We start from the raw sequence: 27,141 nt of genomic DNA on the forward strand, positions 1-27,141 counted from the left end.
TCGGGATAATTTATTTATACGGTCCCACTGGGAGTAGCTTAGCCACCCTCGCAGCACACAGGCTCTCTCTATTCATTTGAGGGAAAAGTCCGTATTTAGATAAATAAAAGCAGAGTAAAGGGGTGCCTGTTTGCAAAGCAGTTTTTCTTCTACTCCTATTATCTCTGCTATCTCTGTCCCTATTAGCTGCATCGGGGGGCTGCTGGAGATGTGAGGCAATATGTTATGTGTATAATGAGGGGGATTATTGCTACTGTCACTGCAACACGCGCAGACAGCGGATGCGGAGGGACAGATCTTAAGCCGGGAACTGTAGCAAACAAATAGACTTAAAGGGAATAAACAAACCGCTGAGTCTCTACATTATTTACATTACACACAAGACGGAACATGCGTGGTTGCACCTGGGTTTCCTCGTCTCTTACACACATGCACACGCACAATTCAAAACTCACGCACGCCATCAGTTCCCATGTTTATCTAGAACGCCAGAGAAGTCTCTTATTGAACAAGACACTGCCATTAAGCAAACCAGTGACTGAATGAAACTAAATGTCCTCCAGTATCTCTAATAACTTCTTATCCACAAATCTGAATCACACAAACGTCAGTCAGTTATAAACAAATAAAAATGAAAAAGAAATGCAGAAAAGGTGAAATTCTATGTGTCATTTGTGTGCAACACTAAAGTGCATGCCTATATATCTGTAATATGTAATTTTAGATCATTTCTACACCAAAAAGGAAAAAATAATGCTTCAAAATGAAGTCTTATTATTCTATGTCCAACTATATTTTCATTGCAGTTAACATTTGACAGTATGGACACATATACACCTTAAAACAGAAACATGCAAATATTTGCAAGGTTGTAAATCCACGTGCCACATGTGTAAAACCAACGCACACAGACACACACACACACACACACACACAAAGTGCATCAACAGGAGAAAAAGAGGAAACGGAACATGACGTGAAGGAAATAACTATATGTGAGTGTGTGTGTGTGGATGAGAGAGAGCAGGGAGAAAGATCGAAGGTGAGAGGTTGAGTCCTCAGTAATAACTGCTACAAAAACCAAGAATGTGCAACCGTGGAAGTTGCAGCCGGCGCGTGTGCAGAAAGCCCATCGCGGTTCCAAACGTGATTATTCATTAGAAAACTATCCGCCGCCGCTCTCGCTTGCAACAGGGTGGGATGGCTATTTTCAACTTCAACAATCCACCATTGTTCTACATGAATGTAGAACACATTTCCTGCCACGACACTCTGCGGCGTTAGAAACAGCCCACATAAATCAGTTTTTTAAAATACCTGAAATTTGAATGGGTACAGGCAGAATATATTTTTGCAGTTCCCAGTCAAACACTGTTTATTCCTGTTATAATTGCACAATTCTCGCACATGATAATGTTAATAATTATAAGAGAATTTAATGTGATAACCTATAAAATGTGTGAAAAGGTAACTAATAAATAAATCCTGATGGTAAATATGCATTTTGACTTTGCAGTCATTGAGGCCTTCTGCACTCTGACTGCAATCGCATGCTATTACATCCACATGCCACCTGTTTCATTAAGCAATGAGTGAAGCGGACTATATATTTTTATAATAAGCATCAAAAGTAAACTCACTGTAAGTAAACTGCCCATAGTTGTACGAGTGTGTATGCGAGAGCATGTGTGTGTGTGTGTTTGCACACACTGAGCAAGAAACACCTCCTGACTCATATCTAACTTACTAATCTGCAGATTTATTATTAAAAAGTTCAAGAACAATGTTTAAGCAGGTTTTAATATCTTTAAAAAAAAATCTAATAAGGGCTGCAAATGAATCCATGTGTAAATTAAATGTAGCACACTTGTTATATTAATAACCAGGTGTGGCTGTGTGTGTATGACAAAGGGCTGTATTAGTGTGATATGAGCAAAACATAAAGATGAAAAATAAACCTAAAGATGGCAGTTACAATTTTGGAGATTTATCATAGAAAAACAAATAAAGGCACATTTTTAACTGAATCTGAAGGTGTGAATAGACACGCGATATAATCGTCAGTTTCAGAAAAATAAAGAAAAGCACTGGGTGTGTGGCATGCCGACTGTTCCCCATCACCTCCACCAGCTACTGAAATGCATCTGACCATTTTTACACCTTCTAACATTTTATTAAAAAAAGAGAAAAGTGCACAAGTTGATGGAAAATCCACCTACCATAGACGCTGCTGCTGCTGATCATCTCGTGCTGGAACATGAGAGGAAGAGGGAGAGGGAGAGGAGATGAGAGCATTGGAATTAATTTCTGGAGAAAAAGAAGCGGAAGGATTCCCTCTTTACCAAAAAAAATAAAAATATTAAAAAGCTTTACAACACACACACACACACACACACACACACACTTTTTTCTGGTCCGTCACTGCTCGGATTTCAAACCGTGTGAAAGGTGGGCCATTCAAGTCTTGGAGCGAGCAACTCAATAGGAGAGGCGTCTAACCTACATGCATCTCATTAGAAAGTGGAGCCCGAGATGACAGGCAGCGGTGGAGAGAGAAAAAATCAACTGGTGCAGCTCAGAGATTGTTTGGAAATGATGCCCGGAGTGTCGAGTCAAGTTAAATCGGTTGATGACGCCCTAAAATGTCCAAGCTTTAAAAAAAAACCCACACATGCAGCGGTGACATTGTCTCCGCTCTCTGCACGCATGCATAGGGCAACTTGTTGTAACCGTATCGCCGCAGCCGCCTGATAGAGGCAGGAAAAGGCTCCTTGTGCATGCAAGTTGTGTATTTTTCCCCATACAGTGACTGCCGCACCGCCGACAGACACATAGAAGCAGGGTACCTACAGTGCAGCCTGCGTGTCCATGCCTCTGCGATTTAACCGTGGCGCAGGTGCGCTCCTTGAAAATCACATTTAAAAAAAAAAACGTACACAGCAATTCACGCTCAGGTCTCGTTTTGCAATCGGGGGAAACTTGTTAAATCGCAAACTGCACATGCATTATTCCGAGATAAACAGCGTGCACAGGCTGCTCTGAGCTCCCCTCCTCTTCAGACGCGCTGCCTGGACAGCCTGTCTGCTCTGACCACTGTCTAATTGCCGACGCAGCGGATCCCCAGACTATCCGTCCTTACCTGCTTTTTTAGCGACAGGTCGACCTTTCACGTGGGGGAGTTAGGATCGCATCGATCCCGGGGAGGGTTTCTTCTGATGAACGGGGTGCCGAGGTTAAGCCGGGTTGCGTGCGAGCTGAAACCATTCCAAGTTAACGCAGGAAACACTGACCACAGCCACTGCCATGTTGGAATTTCACCAGCCCTGAACAGCTGCTTCTCGGACTGACCAGTACGCTCCCCAATGCGCATGCGTACAAAGGGGTAAAGCGGGGAAGAAAAATCTCAATTCCACTTATTGGCCATAAGGTTATTATGGGAGTCTAGTTTGTGTGGCAATCCGTGTCAAAGTGGTCAAAGGGAGTCTAAATGGTGAGGAGAGATGAAGCTTAACACAACACAAAAGTGTTTAGAAGCCAAAGATAGAATCAGAAGAGACTGAGGACCCACTGCACTACAGGATACGTGCACTTCTGACTTGAATCCGAATTTTGCCCAAATTAACACATTAAAGGTGAGGCAGTCATTTCATTTTACTGCACATTAACTTTAAGTAGAGCCTTTAATCTTTGGAGTTTAATAGTTTATTAGAGAATCCAGTCGTTAAAATGACATTGATTTATGGAATGTGCGTATAAACATTAAAAATAATTATTAATCAGTCATAGAGATGTTTTATCCCCAGAAACTCTTGGCATGTTTGTAAAAATTTGGTTGCAAATGCCTTAGTTTGGCACACCAATCAGATAATAGCGAGGATCAACTTTTGCACCCACCTCTCCAGCCTATTGATTGCAAAAACAGCACAATGAAATGAAGCCATAGCCCTTCTATAGCTCACTGGAGGACCCCTAGAAGCCCCATGGCCTCAGCTTGGGAACCCACTGAAGTGAACAGGGGGGCAAATCTGCACACCCGCCTCCCCAGTGAGCCCCGAAATCTCACTGCAAATGCGCCGTCGGTGTCTGCCTATCTCCCAGTGATAATTATAGCAGCAATATGGAATTAGCAATTGAAGCCCTAATTAGAATGAAAATGTCCCAGTTAGCGAGTTATCAAAGCATCAGTGGGGAGACTAGACTTAAACAAGACATCAAAGATGGAGTAACTGTCAGTTCATTGTTCCTAATCACCCCCACAAGTTGATAATGCGTGTGCCAGAGAAAATGTCCTTTAATATGGTCAAATAAAATTGAAGGCGGGGTTAATAAAAATGTAAATAAAAATGTGGAGGAAAAGCAGTTGCCCACACACACATCTTGAGGGTCAAATGTGCATCCTGTGCTGAGGTCAACGTGCACGTGCACACGCCTATGCAGTCAAACATGATGTCCTTGAGACACCAGTGAGCAGCATGTGTAGAAACGGCGGATTGTTTCCTTCCTCCACCTGCTGCTATTCCCAGTCTTTGTTTTTGAGAGCACCGGCTGCAGCAGATTACACACTCCTGCAGGCCAGAGCTCGGCATTACTGAGAGCTACGACTCCACCTTTCACTCTCCAATGTCTATAATTAATTGTCTTCTTTTTTTCTTCTTTACAATCCCATCACTTCATTTGTCTACCCTGCAATGCAGTGTGCACTGCAATCAAGGATTCCTCAGCGTAATTAGAATTGATTGAAAACTCAACTAATCGCTGTGTAATAGCTTTGTAAAGAAGTGTTGTTGTTTTTGTTATGCTGTGCTAATTATTAGTTAGTAATTAGAAAGAAAAGACTTAATTTAGCCTTTAATAGTGAGGAAACAGGGCTTTGTAGAATTTTATTGTGTGCAGATACGTTACCAACCGTGCTCTTTCTCCTCTCTGATTTACATACCGAAGGCAAAGGTATAATTCAAGTGTGTTGAATATGCAGTGTTGCTATAAAAGGCTCCCTCAGTGATATAGAAAATCGTATGTAGACTCACAGGTCACTTTCAGATTTCATTTTGCAACACATTTTCTGATTTGTGACCGACACCAACTGCATGTGTGTGTGTGTGTGTGTGTGTGTGGTGGAGATTTAACGGCAACATAAATCTAAATAGATTTTAACTCATTAGCCATTGGAGAGGTAATGATGTAAGTCTGCCACTAATGAGCTTAAGCTCTTAATTGAATAGGAGGGGGGCGCGGTTGGGGGGTGAAGAAACACACACACGTATACACTGCATGGACACCCATGCAAATGTGAGTACACAAAAGGATGTACACACAAAGACACATCCACACACACCTACGAGTACAATCCCGCCTCCTGTGTTGGTATGGGGTGTTTTTTTTCCTCCCCTCTCTCTCCAGGGTCATGGGGAGGGGGAGTAATAGTCACATGACCAGCTAAATTTCAACTCCAGTGCCTGCGGACTTCACTGTCGGCCCTCATCATTTCACTGCAACTGCACTCCGCCCTATACATACTCCAAAAAACAGAGAAGAGCACAAACAAACCAGATTTGATATTATTCCTCATGTGTTATTTATAAAATCACTGCTATAAATGAAGTACAAGGCATTTTCTCTAATGCGACACTAAAACAAAGGAGTTTTTATACAATAAGTGCCTAATCAAAGGACCCATTGAATGTCACACTAATCAAACCCCTACTCCAAATGTTCCATATTCACAGTATAAGAGGGAAAACATGCAACAAACCCCGCCGCTTTGATGTCACCTGTTCTAGACACATTTCATATTTTTATTCATCTCTTCCAAATAATTATCAGCACTTAACCCGCCATGTCTACGAAGACGTAAAAATGTCAGAATCACTTTGGGAAAAAGAAGAAAGCTTATAGGATGAAATGTCCGTCCTTTATAAACTGTACAATACATTTAGAAAAGACCATGTTCCCTTGGCAATACAGGCTATGAAAATGATGATATCCAATTTCTTAGTGTCTTCTATCAAATGTACCCTGATATAAACAAAGCTCCAGTGAATGGGGGACAATGGTGGAATCTCAAAGCAGGAAATCCAGAGGGAGAAAAAAGGGAGATTAAAAAAGCCCATACAGAGTTTCCGGTGGCTCAGATAAAGAAGACAGTGGAAATAATGTAGGAAAAAAAAAGACAAGGGGATGAGTCGTCTTTGCTCAGAGGCTAGTGTGTGTGGCCAATCCACTTTTATGAGCCCAGACTAACGCCCTGATGGGACACGGCGTAGATTTGAGCAGAGCCTATTGAGCATAAGCTGCTAAATTTGGCAATAAAGGGAATGTGATTTACTGTAAGCTCCACTGGGCCGAGAGCGACGCAGCCGACGGTGTGTGTACATGCGCGCACACACACACACACACCTGAGAGCATAGAAACACACACACTAACAATAACTCACTCACTCTGTTACTGTCTCTTGCTCTCTCCCTCATTCTCCCTGACACACACACGCCTGGCCGGCCTGCCTCTGAGCCCCACACACTCACGCAGCCACTCATGCGGCTCAGCGGCACTGACTTTGACAAATAACCAGGAAGTCCTGGTGTTGGCTTAAAAACTCCAACTTGTTCAGTTGCAATTCTGCATTTGTCCTGCTTTAATGGCCGTGGAAGTGGCTTTGGAGGTAATCTGTCAGTGATTGATTAGAGCCCAGCCAAATCCGCTCACTGAACGCATTGGTAGGCTGCAGGCCCGCCTGCTACTGTGTGAGGCAGAGAGAGACACAGAGAGGGAAAAAGACAGAGAGACGGGAAACAGAGTTCTGCTGCGTGCGAGTGCATGTATGCATCTCCATCCACTCAGCAGCAATTCAAATGTCCCGTAAGTCTTGTACTGATAAGAATCTAACAGGTAACTGGATCAATCTCAAAATGAAATCCAATCTAATTATCATGTTTCCACAGACAAAAAAATCAACTATTATTTCCCTTTAAATACATACTGTTCTTCTTAAATGTTTAAAAGTATTGAATCAATAACACTTTGTCACAGAAATACAGAAATTAACATAAAGCACTGTTGTGACACCATATAAGAAAAATGTCACGTAAATATAAATATTCCTTTTGTTTACCCAAAAGTCATTCACTCACAGAGAAATGTACTGAATAGTGATGTTACTTATGTTAGGGGTCAATAAGACTCCAGAGGTCAACCTGTTGCAGCTCTCCTGAACAAACTTTTATAAAACTCTAGCAAGATTCATCTAAATATTAGACTTATTTGAGTTTTTGGAGGGGTAATGCTGCGTGAAACGTACACATTAGTATGTCGAGGTTGAGTAACAAGAGGAAAACTATCAACATCTAAAACACAGGTTCTACATGTCAGAGAACTAAAGGTACTGCTGGCGCTGTACTGGGACTGCTGGGAGTTTGCTGCCTTGCTCAAGAGTACATCAATAGCATAATTATAAGGCAATGTAGTGTCACCAGACTGTAAAATTTGATTGGTGATGCTAATACTGCTGTATGATCACAATTAACTGTTTCCAAACTTCATCTGCTTCCCATTGGAGCTTTGTCAGAGCCTGGAGGATTCTTCTATTAGACCCAGAAAGGGAATGCAGACAGGCATAAGCAGCTAAAAAATACTTTTTAATGGCTGCGCCAATTTAATCAATTCTTTTCTTTCACATGCTGTAAATGAATTAGTCCACTGATGATTGCCCTTCCCATGATGTAATCATCTGTTTTCATCACTTTTATATATAAGGTGATGACCGCATTTGAATTTTGCACATAGAACAAATGAAGCTGGTTGTTGTGTTCTGCATGGATATAATCTGCTGATAAGTAATACAGCTAAAACAATGCGTGTAATATGTGTAATATTCACCCTCCAAGTAGCTAAGATTGAGCATGCAAATGGAAATAATGTCTTTTTTAACAGTATTTTCTGTCCCTTTTCTCATCAGTCAGAACTCATTTTTACATCTAAAAAACATAGCATTTCTTTTTCATCTTTTCTTTCATAATCAAAGCTGAGCGAGTTCTTTTTGCCAAACGTGAAGAGGCTCTGACCATGAAAATGTTTAGCATGAATCTTAATATCACTTAAGTGATAATTATTCCGCTCGCCACAAACCTGACTAGCAAAATGGAATTCAATCAGAGCCTGCGCATAATGACAGTCATTATGAAAATAATGAATAAAAAAGTAATAATGACATCCCTGTCTGTATTCAGACCTCTTTCTTTCTCACACATCTCCATGGTGATCTGATTTTTTCTTTCAACTCTACATTCTGGCTGGCCCATGGCCACTTTAATCACATTGTTTATGGTAAACCAAGCGTTGTGTGGTAGCTCTATGCTTGGACTCATTTAATTAACCACTTGAGAGGTGTAGCCGAGTCTACAGTAGTCCAGCGTTGTCTCCTGCAGTGGTGAGTGCAGGGTTATTGTTGCTGACCAGTCCATCTCTCAGCAGCTCTCTGCGTCTCTCTCTGTTGGCTCTTTGAAATGAGACAAATCTCCCTCTGAGCAAGAATTTGCCTTTCTGCCACTAATGTGAATCCACGTCTGACAATCAGGAACAATATAATTATGAGAAAAACATCTCACCGGGGTTGTGGAGGAACAGATTACACATGCTGGGATTAAATGATAAATCACTAGTTGCTCATTACAGCGTCTGAATCAAATGCAGTAAAGTGTGACAATAAAATTTATTTTTAACTTTATGTTCTACAGATTTAAACTTCATTAAAATAATTAACTGACTAATATGTATTTTAAGCAGGTACTAATTTGCAACAGACTACATTTTAAACCCACATGTACACTTTTTGTTGTTATGACAATCACTACTAAGTGTGCGTAAGTTTCCTGTGCGTACACCTACCCGAAACACAGATTTTCTGTGTGCTGTCGTTTGTACTTGTAGGACTTTTTCTTGGCTTCCACGCAGTAGATGTGTGTGTGGTGGACCATGTCCTTGAGGTTTACTCTTTTGATTCAATAGCGCTCCACATGGATGGACTCAATCAGATACCTCAAACCCAGTGAAGGGTGATGTTCAACGGAGCTGAAGTTACACTACAGCAGCTCCTCAGAGAAAAGACGGCCTGGTTCTCAGACGATGTTTACATGTATAGACATGTAGAAACCATGCAGAACCTGAATATTAAGCACGTAAACGTAAGCAATTTTGACTCGCTGACATGAAGGAGTGCTGCTAAATTGTATAATTGTTGCCACTTGCATGAAAATACATTTTACATTTGAGAACAAACAAATTATTCAAATGCAGTTTTCTACTTCATATAGTTTGCTGACTGTCAGTGAATGTGGACGATTTCTTGCATGGTTGGAGCATGTCAGATTCAGGGCTACACTTAAAATAAATCCTCTTTGGCTTTCTCTTTTTTTTTTTATTTTTTTTTTTTACTTTTTTTTAAACTGTCAAACCAATTTTAAAGAAAAAAGATTCAAATGTGTATTTAAATCCTCAAAAGGCGTAGTGTGGAGATCACATCGTTTACTTATCCTAAAATCACATTTAGAACAGATGTACAGCTTAAAAAAAAGGAGCGGGAGGGATGTCAGCAGGCACAGCTGCAGTTAGGTGTACAAATCATTTCAGAATTTCTGTCGCGTCTCTCCAAACACTAACACGCAGTTCCTGAACAATAACTAAAAGGTCTGGGCAAAGAACTTGAAATGGCCAAGAGGGTTTCAGGCCCTAAAAGCCATTACTCCTTGAATACCTTGAGGATAATGAAACTGGGCTAGAGGAGAGCGGAGATGGAAAACTGTGCTGTTGGAGTGCACTGAGCCATTGCACATTTCTGTTTGAACCCATAACACTGTGGCCATGTGACAAATGATAGCAAACACAGAGCCTGATTATAGTCAGCTTAGTTCAAACTAAATCTTTAAAAAAGGAGCTTTTTATTTCAGGTTTGAGGTTTTCACTGTTCGTGTTATGTTTGCAATCATTATTTAGCCCAGGTGAATTGACAAGAATCTATTTGTATTTCTGAAACCACCTGGCAAGTCAAGTAAGAATAGTTTGACCTCTTTGGGTGAGAAGATTGACACCACTCTCGTGTCTGTCCATTAAATATGAAGTCACAACCAGGAGACCGTTAGCTTTGAAGAGTTAAAATGTTGTGTTTTTTTTTACCTTTGGACAGAGCCAGGCGAGCTGTTTCCTCCCCTGCTTCCATTTTTTTGCTAACAAGCTCCTGGTTTTAGCATCATATCTAAAAGACAGATACAGAGAGAGATTTACTGTAAGAGTAAGTAACAAGAGTCATGAGGATGTTTTTCATTGTGTGGCGGATGTAAATCTTTTACTACGTATCGTTTTAAAAGAGGGTATTTGTCACACCATATCACAGTAAAATCCTAATATCGATTTCCGCGAAATAGGGAAATAACTTTTGCTGCACTTAACAGCATGAAGGACTGCCCAGACTATTTCTGCTGTGAGTCACATGTCAATTTGTACCAGTTCTTTCTGAGAAATGAACATTGGCTGGGAGCAGACGTCCTGATTGGTCATTTTGAAGCACAGAAGAACGTCTGCATGTCCTGACCTCTGCCCGTTGTTTCTTCATGCTCTGCTGTATAGCTGTATAACAAGACCATCACACAGCACCGACGGAAGACAGGTCTCAGCTGCTCGCACTCTATTCACAATGGGCTGTGTGAGTGAGACGCCTCAAGGAAGTATCAGTAAATAAAGCTATAGGGTTCCAGTTGCTATACGCTCAGGCGCTCATGCAAAATTCAGCGCTTTGTATGTAGACCGAGATGGAGCCAAGGCAGAAGGCAGGGGTTATGTTTTAACTGGTGAACCTTCAGAACTCAACTATTCCCTCTCTAATTCTGACGGAAATGTTTGCAAATTTGACCTGAGAGCATGAAACAGAAATATTAATTGCTGCACTTACACATGAAGAAATTCAAACCGCTGCTTCCATTGCCAAGCTCCAGCTCTAACCAGTTATCTCTCGCAGTCTCTCTCTGTCTTCCTCCCAAGTCCTTTAATGGTGTGATCGCCCTTAACTCCACTGTAAATCTCCCGCCAACAGCTTATGGTTCAAATTAATGGCCCTGCCATAAGTGTTTGAATTTCATGAATTGTAATAATACTTACATCACAAGACACATGAAGTCATGTCTCCCTCTCTACTGTGGAGATACGATACATTTTAGAAGGATGCACAAAGTGGTCCCCTGGTACGGTAGTGATGTATTCTAATAGACTGTGCTGGCCAACCCCCGGGTGCAGATATTCATGATTCATATTTGAAGGCTGCAGAACATTTAAATGGGACATTAAGTGGCGTAGAAGATTAAAACACTGTTGGCTTTGTGGAATAAGTGGGAGGCTCACTGGTGGGGTATTATGACTTTTTTTTTAACTGATAACTGCGTAGTTGAACTGGAATTTAAATCGTCTTCAAATGTAATACAAACGTGAATTTAAAAAATAAAAACATATATTATTGTGCATTTTTCAAAAGAGGATAAAACTCTTTGTGGACAAATTTGTGGAAACAGGTTTCAAGCTTCAGCCAAGAGACATGCCGTAAACAGATGCGGAGCGCTGCTAACTGAAGAACATCATAATGTTTGCCACCAAACATTGATTTGAATTTTTCAAGAAGTCTACATAGTGTTGGTTAAAAGCCAAGAGCAATTTTACAGCATTGGACAGTTTGGAGGACCCACTGGGGTAAGACTGCGTTCCAGTCATTTGACGTGGCAGCTAGCGATCTAGGAAAGTGGAAGCCGGCTAACCTAGCTTGCTAACAATTGTACTGATGCGCACTAGCTGTTGTTGCTCATTGTTATTTTAGCACCAGCTGAGGCATCGACAGCTCCTGCTCTTGTGTTAGGAGGGGATTTGGCTAGTGTTAGCAGCTAAGCTCGGGAATCACGACACGGATAACTACGGAGTCACAGAGAAAGGTACTGGGCTAAGCAACAGCTAAAAACATCAGCCCCCTCAGCATTATTTTATTTAACTGATTAAATAGTAGCAACACTGATGATTCCAGGAATTCATGTCCTCTGGAGAATGCTAAAATAGGAGGCGCCGTTACTTAAAAAAAACAATACAAATAGCGAATTACAATTTCAACCAAATAAACGCACACATTGAAACAAACACTAAGGATGTTTATATGTATATTGATTTCTTGTCAAAAAATATTTTTAATTTCAGTTTAACTTAAGTTTAGCTAAGCCTTTTTTATTGACAGTAGGCCTATAGAAATATGACAATTTGTAAGCTGCAAATAAGGTTAGGAAATGGACAAATACATCCTTGTCTGTCATAACGATCTTACAATTTTATCTTGCCACTCTTATTATGATGTGTGCATGTTGTGTGTCTATGAGAGCGAGCGCATGATTGTGTCCAACACAGACGTGTATGTGTGTGTGTGTGTGGCGGAGCCGCTTGATGATCCCCTGTCTCCTGGTGACTGTGTGGAGCCAGCCAGCCGTGCCGAAGCTGCCATAACTACCAGTTGAGCTCTGTCAGGGAGATGACCCACTCTCTATTCAACAAGCCCTGCCACCCGGACAGACAGACAGACAGACAGACAGACAGAGAGCATGACGGGCAGTAAGACAGGCGGTCAAAGACAAAAGACACACCATGTGAATATTTTAACTCTCGACTGAATCTGAGAACTCACTGTCTCGCTCGCAGCTGAAAACAGGAATAAGCCGTAGGTGTAATTGGACCGCAGCAGCGCAGGTCAGGAGTCAATGGTCTTATTTGAGGGCTAACACCATTTAAAACTAATTTGAGACTATGTGTTATTGTGCCTTTAACTAAGTTTCTAACCTGATCTGTATAGAGGTTCACAGTGCTTTTAAAAGAGACCTGCTGCCCTGCAAAAGGCCATCTAATGGTTTTTCAAACCCACAGTATTACTTTAATGTACTGTGGATCAAAGGATAAAACAACTGCTTCTGCAGATGAGGAAAAAAATGAAGTGCAGAGAAGATTTTAAATTTTCTTTATGAGAAGTCCATTTGGGTTCTCACTCTTAGGAATGATTACAGGCTCGCAAACGATTAAAAGGCACTTAAGCAAAAAATCAAAGCACATTTATTATGTAGCTTACCTCATACATTTCCAAAACTAAAAAAATACAGTATATGTGCGTGATTGTTATTAATGGCTTTAGTCTCTTTAATTTATGCACAATGAAATGGGACTCTTTTTCACTTGTGGGAAAAACAGTTGAATTTTCTTACATGCACCAGAAGTTTACAGCGCAATTGGGACCCTAAATAAAGTGTGTGATGGGTGGAGTAGTGGCAAACATCAAGTTAGAGGAAGATGTTTTTAATATATTCTTTTAATAGTCTCAGCATTAGCACAAATTTGTTTGTCTGATTTATCATTATAAACCAGGATCACCCATGTATGCATGTGCATGTAGTAGCGTTTGTGCGTACGCAGACACTGTTGCTCCAGTCTACCTGTGCGAGGCTGTGTGCATTAGTGAGTTTGTTTTGTCATTGCTGTTTGTGTGCAAGTAGCGAGGTCAGGACCCGGGCTGGAGGCCTGTCCCTGGAGAGCTTGCCTCCAGCGTGACCAACTAACACTACAAACAATTAAAAACCACTACTGCCTCCCCCCAGGGCGCTCAGCTTTATCCAGCTCAGGTCGGAGCTGCTCTGCGCAGCACAAGATTCCAAACTAAACCCTCGCTACATGGTCTATAACGATGCTGGGCAACGCGGAAGATGGAGAGGCAGAATCGATACGGCTACAGCCTGTGGACCAGTGTGGAGACAGGGGGCTATTATTAGGACGTCCTTTCTTTACCACCTGAGCCACTTACACACTTAGGATAGTCACACACACACACTCACACTTACATTCAACTCGGTCAAAAGAGCTTGCTTGTAAGAACAAATGATGCTTGTGGGGAAACAGGCCTGGTATTTATCCCTAGAATTATTACAGCAGAAAAGCCCTTATCTTGTGGCAGCAGCCCCAAATGTTCACATTACAAAATCAACAATCAATCAACAGTGTCCACTCTGACACTCACAGAGGCAAGACTGCAGCAAAATGAATCACAACTTTGAGAGCAAACTAATAATTCAGACTTGTGGCCTTGCCTGATGCAATACAGACCAGTTGGCTGCACAGAGTGAGCCTTACATCCAGAGCAAAGTCTGTTTGAATTAAAAGATCTGAATTTATTAGCAGGGTGGACACAGTTAGCGAACCAGCCAGTAAGATAACCAGTCAGCCAACCAGTTATTTCCCTGGGCATATGCTGTGTCCACTGCTCCAGAGCCCCGCTGTCAAAGCCATTGTGAATCCTAATGATCATAGTGCATCCCAACCGGTCAACACACAGACGCACACGCACACACACGCACACTCCCCGGTCTTCGCTCCAGGGGTCCTGACAAAACAGGAGACGGCGGGGACTCGTCAGAAGACAGCGATGCTGGTGCGCTCCACCTGCTCACTGATTCTTACGCCTGGAGGAGCCTGAAGGCACTGCCATCACACACCCTCCCTGTCCACGGTACACTCACAAACAAATACACAAATCGACAGACACACACACAGATGCCCACATACTCCCAGACACACATAGATCCACAATGCACATATACACCGTGCGTCCCTCGTCTCCTACTTACTTACCTCCCACCTCTTGTCTTCCTACTATCCTTTACCTTGCACCCCTTTCAATTCGACCCTATCCATATCCTGTTGTTTGTCCTCCTCCCTCACCTCCTCGTCACCCCCAGCCCTCCTCTCACTCCCCCCACCCCCCACCACTCCTATCCCGCCCCAACTGCAGAATGCATGAAACAACATACATACACACACACCCTCACCTGTCAGGTAACATCAGAGAGGGGGAGAGTTGAAGAGACGTGACAGCGTGCTGAAGGAATTGTGTGCCAGGAACACAGACCTCTCTCCGTTCACCTCTGCTGTGCTGGAACACAACGAGCTCCAGCCCCCTCACCTTTGTTAAGGATCAGACCTGTTTGGAGAGTGCTGGAGAACCTCCAGCAGTCAGAGCAGCGAAGACACGCTGAGGAGAGTAGCTAATATATCCGAGTGTTGCGAGGAAGTTCTGATAATCAATAGGCACAGAGAGTAAGTTGGAGAGGAGAAAGCAAAGACAGAAAGACAGAAAGTAAGCATGGGGTAGGGAGGGCCAACACACGCAGCCCGAAGGCCTTTTCACTATCCATCAAGTTCAACAAGTTGGCCCAAAAGCTTGCAGCTGCCATATGTGGTGAACCATTTACACAGTGAAGTCCAACAAGTCAGCAGCAGCCCGGCAGGAAGGAAAAAAAAAATCCATCCTGAAAAACGTCAACACGGTGAGAAAGACGGCTAATAGTGCTGCACTTTTACGGGCCATTTTTGTTGATTGGTGGTGTGTCTTTACTTAAATAGATATGGAAAAGGGGCCATTCACGGGCGAGGTGTTATGTCATGTTGTGATGTTTTTCAGCAGCGGATATTGAAAGAAAACTATAACTCGCTCAGAATCAAAGAGCAAGTGAATTCTTGAAAGCTCCATTATTGCGACAATATTCATGAATTTATATGTGATAACAATCACGTAGAAATTCTCCAATTACAATGAATACAACCAGTGTTAAATTTAGGCACCTGCTTTTCATTTAGTCTTTTGATAGAGTTTTCCACATTTAACTTTTATTAATTTTAGTAAACAAAAGAAAATGACATTTTAGTCTGCTTTTCATCAGTGAAACTTTGGTTGCATGGTTTCACGCAAATGTATTATTATATATAGTATTCTGTGGCTACAGCTAAAATACTATTCACTGTCTGGGTTTAGCTTGAAATGAGAAGCTGAAATATAATAACATTAACATGGATATATTCCTTTAGTGAGCATCTAGTGAAAGATTTTGATGGTTGACATTAAACCTGCACTCATACCTATCCAAAAGTTACAAACACAAAAGATAGCTACCCGTAAGCAGCAAAAGAAGAGCTAAAACTAACGTAACATTTTCAGGGGCTGTGGATGTAACAGCAAAATGTTACGTTAGCTTACAGTTTAGCATGCTGGCCCGCATGTTCCCGTGTTTTTTCCAAGCTCTTCTTTTGCTGCTTTTGGTGATTTTCTCAGTGAGATTGTAGATGAATTTACACGATAAACATGTTAGATTTTCCCTTCCAAGATCAGCTATCATAAGCTAACAGGCAGAGTCTCGCCCATAGACTGTATATAAGAAGTGGACGTAGTCATTGTGACGTCACCCGGTGGTTTGTGGACTGCTGTCTTGTAGCCTCGAGTTTGGCTGATTTGGCTGATGATGTTGATTTTTTACAACCAGATAGTGCCCGGAAGTGACCATATTTGGATGAGATAGTGAGGCTAACGGCCGTTTGTGGAGTTAGTTAACGTGCTTAGCTAGGTGCATCTGTAATTCACCTTAACTGTCATTTTACTAGGGCTGATAACTTTGTCTAGTGAACAACAGTCTTAAAACTAAATGTACTCACCAGAGAAAATGAACTGCCAACTCCTAATAAGCTTTTTCAACGCTGCTGGTTATATTTATACAGTGCCGTGGTTACAAGTAACTCTAGCCTGATGACAGGTCGCCATGGTATCGACTTGTCAATCACAGATAAACCCCCGCCCTGAAACATACTCTGCTTTATGGTCTATTTTCCTCCAAATGGGACAATAATTTCCTAAATGAACGTCATGTTGTCTTGAAGAAGACATGAAACTAGCGATTGAGACCATAAACTCATTAGGAAAGTGTTTTACTGAGGTAATAAATCAGCTGAGAAGTAGTGTCATTTTACCATTATTTCTAATGGAACCGGACTTCTTTTTGCAACCAGAAGAGTCGCCCCCTGCTGGCCGTTCGATAGAATGCAGGTGTATGGGACTTGCGCACTGGATTCACATCTCAGGCCGGAAGCTTCCCGCTTGGTCTTGCTATAGCCTACGCTCAGGCCCCTGATATTCACAAGCTGCTGATCATTAACGCAACACAACATCAGCGACAGAGAAAATGATTGTTCTGGCCGGTGGAGAACAGTAGCGATCAGAATTTTACATTATTATTAGTTGAGGAAAATTTCAAATGTTACTTTTCATTAAATGTTCGCCTTGTTTTTGTGGTGGAAAATAGGTGGATCACAGTTTTCCCTGAAGAAATGAACACTAAACACAACCCACGTCTGGATTCTTGTTCTGTGGAAATTCTGGGAAATCTAGGAAAGTAGGCAAAGCTCGTTGAAAGGAAGTGGCTTCTTCAAAAGCCAAAAATGAATACAAATAAATAAATGAGACACATTTCCTGGAATTCACAGACTGTCGGTACCTAACAGCATCAGAAGAGATAACTCACAATTCTGATTTCCGTCAAATACCTACACATAATATGCACAGTCTGCGGTAACAGCATGTATAGACCTCTATGGTACAGACCTGTAAAAAGTAGCAGGTTACTTTCAATATCTTTGGAATCATTTGAAATAGATCGGTGAAATGAATAGAGTTGCCACTGACCCTGTGACAGATTTGTGAGCTAAGGTTGTCTTTGTGCTTTTTGCACACAGTATGTTGATATATCTGCCGCCCATGAACCCGAAGAGGATTATGAAAAGAAAGTGTACTGCAATTGAAGGCTCTTATAAGTATAAATAAATTTCCAAATCATTTGGGTTTTTTTAATTTATTTTAAATTATCAGATGTCTGTCTGCAACCTCATTTTTTCTGTCCTGAATGTTGCATACACAATAGGCATGGTCAGCAGTACAAAAAAATGTGACTACAAATGGGTCCAAAGCACAGTGCATGCAAAACTCAATGTATTCAAGCTAGGCGAATGAATTAATAATATGTCTGCATGCGCTGGCCTTGGGAAAACATCCCCTCTTTATAATTAAGCCACTTGCAGACTAGAGCAAACCTCTATGTCTCCTCCTGGTTTGAGGGGAATGTTTAATGCCGTCGCAACTAATTGGTTCCCCTGCCTCCTGTTTGTCATGGGAATGACACAACAATCAACTCCCTCCATCAACTCCTCCAGAATAGGGAAGGGAAACAACAGGGTGGTTGTCTCGTGTCACGCCAAATGGACTGACACAGTCAGTCGGGCATTGGTGAAGACTGATGTCACACATTAGTCACTTGCAGGGAGATCCATTTATGTCCATCACTTCTTCTTAGTTTGGGTTTGAGCCACAGTCAACAAACTATAAACTTGTTCAATTATCATAAAACTAAAAGAATCACAGATTCTTTGTTTACGCTCCGTGCGAGTGTTGGATTAACTTCTCACACTCAGCAAATGCCTCTATTGTCTAATGCCTCTTCTAATTTCTTTACTTCATTTGCTTTGAGGGAACCCTCCAGCATTTATGTTGAAGAAAAGCCCTCCACACAGATTTGAGGGGCTATTTGCAAGTTAGAGAATGCCACTTGAAAAATAACTACCCATCTCTAGTGTTAGTTATCCTCTGTATCCACAAGAGCCATTTTCACCAAAGGAGGGAGAATGATTTTGCTTCATCAGGAAGAAGTGGATCTTCTAAAAACAGTCATTTTGTTTCCGCGTCTTCCCCCCACCCACCCTTACATCTCGAGAGATGGTGCGGGCTGATTCTCTCCGTGAAGTGCCTCTCGACGCTCTCAAAACTTACATCATGCATTGTTTCGCCGGCTGCCATGTTTTGCTGGCTCTTAGCCCATTCGGGTGCTGGATTGAGTGTGTGTAGGTTAGTGGGTGGGCAGCAGGAGTGGGTTCTCTGTGAGGGGTAGTAGATACTGGAATTCCTAATAGAAGGTAATTGAAAGCGAGCACTCAGAAGCTGTTGGTTGGTATTTTCCTCATGCGTGATAAAGGGCTGCTGTAATCATGTGCTAGACTCTGTTGTAGTCAACATGCATTGGATGGGCTCATTAGTGGATACTATGCATTATATAGGTTTTTGATGTACATTCACACACAAAAGCTAAAAGAAACATCATCTGCAAGCAGCCTGCTTAGGTATTTCTTTCGCAGATGTAGCACTTCACTTCTTGTCGCTGGTGGGGCAGAGGGCAGCAGCCTTGAAAAGTTTTACTGAAATGTGACAAAATTCGACGAGTACGCTGCTTGGAGATGTGAAGTGGATGGCTCACAAAAAGAGCTTCCACTTCAGTATACTTAATATTTCTCTTTCTGTCTTTCTCCTGTTGTCTCTGTCCGTGGCTTTCAGAACAAATGGTTCCTTCAGCTACTTTTTCCACCTGTAAATGTATTTGAGCAGTCGCTATTGGCATTCAGCAGATGCTTCATGCAGGAAAGGGCCTTGTTCCATTTGTGCAAGCTGAAAGGCAAAAAATAAACTCTTAAGAATATGTTGAAGCATGATTCCCACACTGAAGGACATGTTGACAGGAGGGTGGAAGATGGTGAAATGGTCGGGAAATTGTGCTGAGTGGCAAAATAAGGCTGCTATTTGCTTGCTTTGTGTTCTATGTGGGAGTGTGGATACAAAATCTATTTACAGGAGGTAACCTTGGATGTGGAAACAACTTGATTTATAGAGGAAGAAGAGGAAAACAAAAGGGAAAGGATAAGAGACAGAGAGAGGGGCTTCCTGAGAAGACAGAGAGGTCACATGATCCTGTTCCAGTTCTTATAATCCACACATTTAAAGGGCTCAACAGAGATGGATCTGAAATTCTATGGCTGTCCGCCTCACTCTATCAGCCACAATATCCTGCTCCAGCAAACAGAAGCTGTGGTGCTGCCGCTTAGCACCAGGATAATGATCAGATTAAAAGCTTCGACTGCTGAGACTTGGACTAATGCCAGGTGATGGGAGCAATTTGCCGCCCAATCAGCAGCAAACGGAGGAGGGAAAAGTGCACCATTGGCTACTGGCGACAGCAGGGAGGGGTTATGGGGGCGAGGAGAGAGGGCTGGAAACATCTCAACCCCTAAAAGCAGCTGGTGATTCAACAGTTCCTATTGTCAGATTCCATTACATCCCTTCTGTCTTTGTCTTTCTTTCTCTCTGCCTCTAATTCTCTGTGCATTGCTCCCATTCTCCTTCTAATCAAGTTCTTTCCCCATCTTCCTCACTTTTACTCAAAAAAATGGATGGTCAGCAGAAGGCCTTTTCGCTGAAGAGTGTTTATTTACACACACACTCGTACCAAATCCAATGCAGCGCTCAAACATAGAAAAGACAGAAAGCGCAGGATGAAGGACGAAATTAAAGAGAACAAAGTGAGGATTTTTGTTTTTTATAAAGTGGCAAGCAGAGACTGAGGAGATGTCTTTGTCAGTGAGAGAAAGACATGAGTGGGCCGGCGCGCTAATCATCGATCGGATGATTAAGGCAGATGAGGAGGGCTTTTTCCCCCAGTGAAGGATCTGATTGTTGGTCTCCTCCCGCCTGGTACTCCTGGGAGCACGCAGGCGGCAGCACCTCAGGATCGATACACTCAATCACGGCTGAGAGGGGCAGCGTCAGTCATGCTGTGCCAGACTATTAGGACCAAGTAGGCAGACAGTGAATAACTCCATGCTTCCCTAGTCCCACCTCACACCTCAGAGGGAAGCGATGAACTGGCCGGCCGGCTCGCTGGAATGTGTGTGTATGAGTCGGTGGATGAGTGTGTACACCTGCTTTGGATTTGGTCAAAGGAATGAGTTAGACGAGAGGATTGCCACAACTCTCAAATACATAAACATGACGCTACAATCAGGACATGGTTAGCTTACCACAGTGACTGGAAGTAGCTAGCTCAGCTCCACTGAAAGGTAACATAATCCAACTACCGGCATTTCTAAAGCACACCGGTTAACACATTATATATAATTTTTAAGTCTTAAAAACGACACGTGGTTATGTGGACTCCATGCTGTTTCCTCCTGCTCCCAGTCTTTATGCTAAGATAAGCTATCTGACGGCTGGCTGTAGCTTAATATTTGGTGTACAGATATGAGAGTAGTATAAATCTTCCTAGTCTCTCTCCGCAAGAAAGCAAATAAGCGTATTTCCCCAAATGTCACACTCTGGAAAATTAAGGTATTTTCCAACCTAGGTCATATTTTCACAACTGTGGCCGTTCAGAATATGGACCCTACCAACTCTGCACTTGTTGAGATTTGTGAAACTCTGGCAAAACAAGCATCGTGAGCACCTTAAAGCATTCCAGATCTATATTAATGAAAAACAAGCATGTAGTAAAAACAAACTGTTTGAAATGATCTATTAAGTTTATTTTGTAAGCCTTGTAGGCTCAGATATGTGTTGTTCACAATTATGATAATGAGAAGCAGATTGAAAAATATCATAATCTCCTTTTAAGGACTCAGACATCCTGTAAACAGCAGAGAAGCATGAACTGTCAGGCACAAACCAAATTCAAATAAACACTTACTGGTATGTTTATTCATATTTGGAGTTAGGATGATAAAAACACAACTCTTACTTTGCACCACTATGTGGAGAAACTCCTTAATCAGTGAAGCTTCACCTCCAGCTCGTCCGCGTAAGAAAAATGTAAACATTCCAGCACTTCACAAGTTTCATTGACTTTGGAAAGAAAGTATAAGTAAAACCATTTCTTTTCCCATATACTTTTTCTTTTTCAAAATACTCCGTCTAGATTCTCAAATCCTAACACTTCAAATATTACACTGAAAGTCATATTTCCTCTGTTCAGACAAAAGGAAATACCACTCTATCACTGTGAGCTTTGCAGCTCTGACGGGAAACTATCATATCACTATTCACTTGCTTCTAGAAAACCTTGTGCGCTGACAGAAAAAAAACCCTCCTTCCCCTATAGACGACATCACCCTATGTGGCGGGTGTTAGACTCGTTAGCGGTGTAAGAAAGGCGGAGAAGGAGGATGGCATTTCTCAGACAGCTGTGTCCCTGACAGACAATGGATGGCCCAGGTCCATCTGGATGCAGCAGCCCTGGACCAACATGATGTATACATCTTCGCTAGCCAATGGCTGCCATCAATCCCTCCTTCACCAATGTGACAGCTAGCCCAGGACCACAGCCTCTACCCAACTTTCACCTATCTATCTTAATCTCTTCCATTAGGAATGTGAACAAAAACAAATATATTACAGGGATATGAACAGATAATAGGCTCTAAACAGATGTGAATTTTTGTACAATCCCCTCCCCACTGACCACTTCTTCTCAGTGTGAAAACTCAGCACACAGACACAATAAAACGGTTAAGTAATCATAGAGTGCTCATGATCTGGAAGCCTGCATGACTTGACAGACGATGGGAAACTGATGCGGTGAAGTTAGGGACTGTCTCAAAAGTCCATGCAAAATCATTTTTGTCAATGGATGGCCCAGACACTTAAAACCAGCTTTTTTCATTTGGCTGTCTCCCATTGCCTGTTTTTTGTCAATAGCTTTCCCATTTTCTGTCATAGACATTTCAGACTAACTTAACTGCGTCCTATACAAATCCAATTTTTATACGGATAATCATGTCAAATGGCTCAATGCAATTTTACTTGAGTATTCCTCCCTGCTGAAACCTCCCTATTCATTTTTCGAACCAAAATATTAACAGTTACACAGCTTTTATTTATATTAAGTATCAGGTAAGACTTTTTTTTTCCTTTGAAAGGTGGAATTCAAATACAGATCAAGTTTTTTAAAAATAGTTTAGGCGCATGGTTAAATTAATTAATTTTTTGAGAGCAGTAGAAAATCATTCAACTTCCGGTATAAATTCGAAAGATTAAAAGATCTGTCTGTCTGTCTGCCTGTCCACTTTGGGTCTATCCACTTTCCTATTTATTTACAGTGCTTTAAATTCAACATTATCCTTTTAGTAGACCCTGCTTTTTAGTTGAATGTTTGTAGCATTCCTCTCTAATCTCCATCTTAAAAAAAAAAGAAAAAAGAAACAGCCAACCTTGTCAGCTGAGCAGTGGAGATGCAAAGAGGAATTGGAGGAACGGCCTTGCTACAGGACCATTCTGAATATGTTAACAGCGCCGCTTCCCTTGAACTGTCACAACTTGAAAATCCACCGTGTTAAGAGCTTCACATGCAGGCAGCCATGAATATCCACCACAGACTTGGCCACAGAGGCTCTTAAAAAGCACTTGTTGTAATACATGACCAATTCCCCGGCAGCGAGTGCAGGGGAGTATTAACATCTCCTCAGCCTGGTTCGGTTTTAATGTGATGGAGATGTTATTAGAGCCATCACAAGCCCAAATGAATGGCCAGTGGAAGCGCCACAGCGGGAGAGAGAGGGGGGAACACATCGACCTTCGCCATACCAAGGACAAGGACACTTGTGCTCGTAAAAAGGGGTGGTCCAATTGTTCACACCAGCCATGGCTGCTGAACCAAGCCTTGGAGTCAGGCTTACATGTTCATATTCCACTCAGTTAGTCTGCCGGGATTTCATCAAATGTATTCATTTTAATTTAATTTTCAACTGCTCAGTCGAGCTTTTGATGATCACAAGATTTTTAAATGGCATCTTTGTGATATAAATACATCAATAAATTACAAAACTTCAAGGATAAAATGTGTGGAAACTGAATGAATCTATACATGATTAATCATTAGAGAGGACATCTGCTTTCCTAATCACTTATAAGACAGTAAATCATGAATTACTTCATTGTAGGCCTAATATATCCAATCGTTTAGTTATCATATACAGGTGTTCAGAAATGTTAATTAATACGTGATGCTGTATGTGAAATTGACTGATTTAGCACTTAAACTTGTGAAATAAAAAGACTTTAATATTCCTGCAATCCATTTGATTAATTTTGCTGTCCTGCATTGTTGTGTTAAGCAATTCTCCTTGTGACAAGAGGTGCTCTTGTCTTTGAACAGTTATCCTGCCTCCCTGCTCCTTTGAAGTATAATTATTTTGCTTTAATTAGAAGGGAATCATGCTTAGTAAACACAAAAACACGGTCTCTTCAGATTAATAAGCTGGGGTAATGCTTTAGGCACGAGGAGTTGCTTTGAATGGGCTTTGGCTCAGCTCCAATTCGGGCATGATTCTCATTGTGAAGCAGCTCCCAGCCTTGACGAACTGACCAGTGACTAGCAGTTGCAGAGGGGGGAGAGTGAAGATACAGCAGAGAGGCAGCACAGGCCTGTGTTCAACATTAAATTCTCCTATTGTTTCAACACAAAACATGTTGTTCTTTGTTGTCTGCTATTAATAATACATTGGTCGAAATCTGTAAGTCAAATACAGTAGAATTAGGCATGAGGCACCTTGTTCACAACCAAAACTGAGTATTACATAACTTATTAGCATGCAGTGAGACCTTTCTTTCGTGGGAAATTTAAGATTTCTGGTTAAAATTGCATTCTGCAAATGTATTTACTTTCTTGAAACCTTTTACTTACATTACTCATTTCGACCACAGAGCAGGCCTTTAGTGCAATTTGGTGCAATTCTTCAAAATACATTAAAAGAAAAAGAAAGTGATGCAGGCTTTGTAATTCAAATCAGCCGAGTGAAACATCTCTTCAGTCACACAATTTGCTGAATCTAAACAATGGATTATTTCATATCAAACGATCTTTAGATGAGTTTAGATTACATAAAATCCCACAACCTTTCCTTAACATATTCAATTATACTATCAAACTGAAAAGATAAAATGCTCTAATATTTACTTGCCAGTTTTAGCAGCAATGCGGAGGGAGGGAGTGGAGAGGAGGGGGGGGGGGTGTCGCTCTCCCAGCAACTAATTACTTAAGCAGTTGTCAAAGGTTTGAAGCTCGCTCTTGAATTCCAATGAACACTGTCCATGGACAGCGGTGGTTTTGCATATATTATGAATATTTCAGCTTCTCCCAGTAACCTTGGTGTCGTTTGGCAGATAGGGGCTGGCAGAGAGCCATTTAAAAGCTTCTCTGTTGCAGAAGGGAGGAGACAGGGTATTAAGCTTTATCTATACTTGACATTTCGAAGCATTTGTAATTAATTCATATAGAAAATCTTTCCTTTCTCTAAATGACTGGCTGGGAACAGTCCGTAGCAAAAGGTAACTGCTATTGTTCCTGTGAAAGGACACCGGACACAAACAAAACTGGTAGATTACAAAATTACATATCAAAAAACTCAAACAATCACATCAAATCTAACATGTTTTTTTAAGCCAATAGAAGGGTCTTCCCAAGCTCATAGACGTGTCTTTTACACATGCTGTTCAAGATTCAAGGTAAGAGCTGACACGCATTCAGTCCTTGAATAGAATCACAGAGGTTTGAGATTCTGAGCGTGAATAAAGATGCACATGTAAATGTTAAAAAAAGTGAAATGTGATAGCGCAGCCAGATGGACGAAACTATAGTCTGTCTGCGTGTCACAACTCCTGGCAGTGAGCCAAACACACAGGTGTGTGTATGTGTTTGTGTCTGGAACCTCATATCAATTTTAATAATGAAAAAAACACCTGAAGTGAATCCTTTAATATAAAGTTTTGAGACGTACAGTACTCCCCAAATTCTAAAAGCAATATACGCCCAATGTATACTGTATATGCACCTCTTGTGTTTTTATTCTGCCCTCTTTCCCCTGCATCACAGAAAGAGATTCCTCTATTTGTCTCTTTTCTATATGTCTTTCTGCTTGGGTTGGTTAAACCAAAAGGGCTATACACGAGTCAGACTTTCAGGGAGCCTAAACAATTTGGCCTTGATAAATATTTCTGCACTTCTTCTCCTCAAAATCTGGCCACTAGCAACCACTTAAATTCACCTTGAAAAGATAACAGCCACTGTGTGGAAAAGTAAGTCGTCCCTGTTCCAGTATATCTTCTTTATAAAATATAGTGATAAGTGGTTATTTTGTTGTACATATCTCTGTGTCATTCCACAACATTGTGAAAACAAAATAACATCCTCTACAGCAGAGGTCACTAATTTGAATTATTTATTAGAGTAGTTATTTATTATCCCTCCAGTTTGATGTGAAAACTGACAGTGAATATTCTTGAAATATTATTTGATCTGACAGTCCGTTGTTGACTAAAAACACATGTTGATACATCTATACATTATGGTACTGAATGATAACGTTATGATAAGTTAGTCATTTTGATGTTCTGGACCTTTGCTTCGGGAAGTTTTCTCTAAATGGACCTCTTTGAATTCTAATTGAATACCCCTGCTCTACAGAAAAAAAAAGCTTAACAGCTTGTCTACTTTGATAGGCAGGAACTTAAACTGGTTAAATAGCTAGCTAGGCTACTAATTTAGCACCTACATTTGGGTATACTGGTTTAAATATGGTCTATTACAAAAAAGAGCGCATATTCAGTCCAATGAGAATTGCTCACCTGGCAAGTTCCGGCTCGTGGAAAGTTTTAAAATTATAAAACCTCCATAGATAAAAAATTTATAATAGAAAGCAGGGGTGTCCCCGACTAACACTCCATGTCCACCAAAGCGTTTTTTGCCAGCTGAAAACACCAGCTGCTGTTCTGAAAACGTCTAGCTGCGTTTTTTTTGAGACGCTATGGTTGCTATGATACATACTATCCGTGGAGCAATAATTAACGAGACCATGGCAGCCCGCCATAGCGTGAGGAGGATAAACATGTGACAATGTCCGGTTATCAAAATAAGGCGTCTATACAGTATGGAAATAAGATTAATTGGATTATATTCACAGAAAGTATAAAACATATTACATGTGTCCATTAAAAGGGCCAAATGTAAGTTTTTCAATGAATTTAATCAGTCTTATTGTCAGTGGGCTCAAAACACACTTAGAAATGAAGCACACGCCTGTTTTCTCCGTTGCTTGCATCAGCCACTATTCTGCTTTGAATGTGAAGTCTCCGGGTCGGATTCAGCCCTGTGCACGCTCCCGAGACTCTCTCACACTACAGCGACACGGCAGCTAACGACATGCAGTCCACTAACAGCATAAAACAACCGGCTGACAGCAAAACACAGGCTCCGCGTAAGGATCCAAAACAACAATAAAGGTTTATGTGCTGAAGCCCATCAGACCAAACAGGTTCAGATGATGTCGTGTAAGAACAAAGTGAGCATTAGTAAAGCTGGAGAAACACAGAGAAAGTCACGTTAGCTCGCAGGCTAATGGTGAGC

The 27,141-nt window shown here is 41.4% G+C and overlaps 1 protein-coding gene across 14 annotated transcripts in view; it reads right to left on the reverse strand.

Annotated features, from left to right (window-relative positions):
• The window catches only part of LOC123977332 (fidgetin-like), a 58,261-nt gene extending 31,765 nt beyond the window's left edge, over window positions 1-26,496 (reverse strand). Inside the window, exons 1-4 of one of the 14 annotated variants that reach the window (XM_046059990.1) lie at window positions 26,364-26,496; window positions 10,166-10,244; window positions 5,336-5,507; window positions 2,220-2,250 (exon numbers count right to left, since the gene is read on the reverse strand). In XM_046059990.1, the coding sequence (XP_045915946.1) occupies window positions 2,220-2,244 (25 nt within the window). In that variant the 5' untranslated portion in view covers window positions 2,245-2,250; window positions 5,336-5,507; window positions 10,166-10,244; window positions 26,364-26,496. Of the gene's footprint in view, window positions 1-2,219; window positions 2,251-2,404; window positions 2,896-3,139; window positions 3,312-5,335; window positions 5,517-9,031; window positions 9,077-10,165; window positions 10,245-14,877; window positions 15,123-16,534; window positions 16,606-26,363 lie in introns of those variants that run through there. The other 13 variants (XM_046059938.1, XM_046059956.1, XM_046060018.1 and 10 more) reach the window with 13 other exon arrangements.
• Between the last annotated feature and the right edge of the window lie 645 nt (window positions 26,497-27,141).

This window comes from Micropterus dolomieu, linkage group LG01 (assembly GCF_021292245.1).
Source record: "Micropterus dolomieu isolate WLL.071019.BEF.003 ecotype Adirondacks linkage group LG01, ASM2129224v1, whole genome shotgun sequence".
In the NCBI taxonomy this organism is placed as follows: domain Eukaryota; kingdom Metazoa; phylum Chordata; class Actinopteri; order Centrarchiformes; family Centrarchidae; genus Micropterus; species Micropterus dolomieu.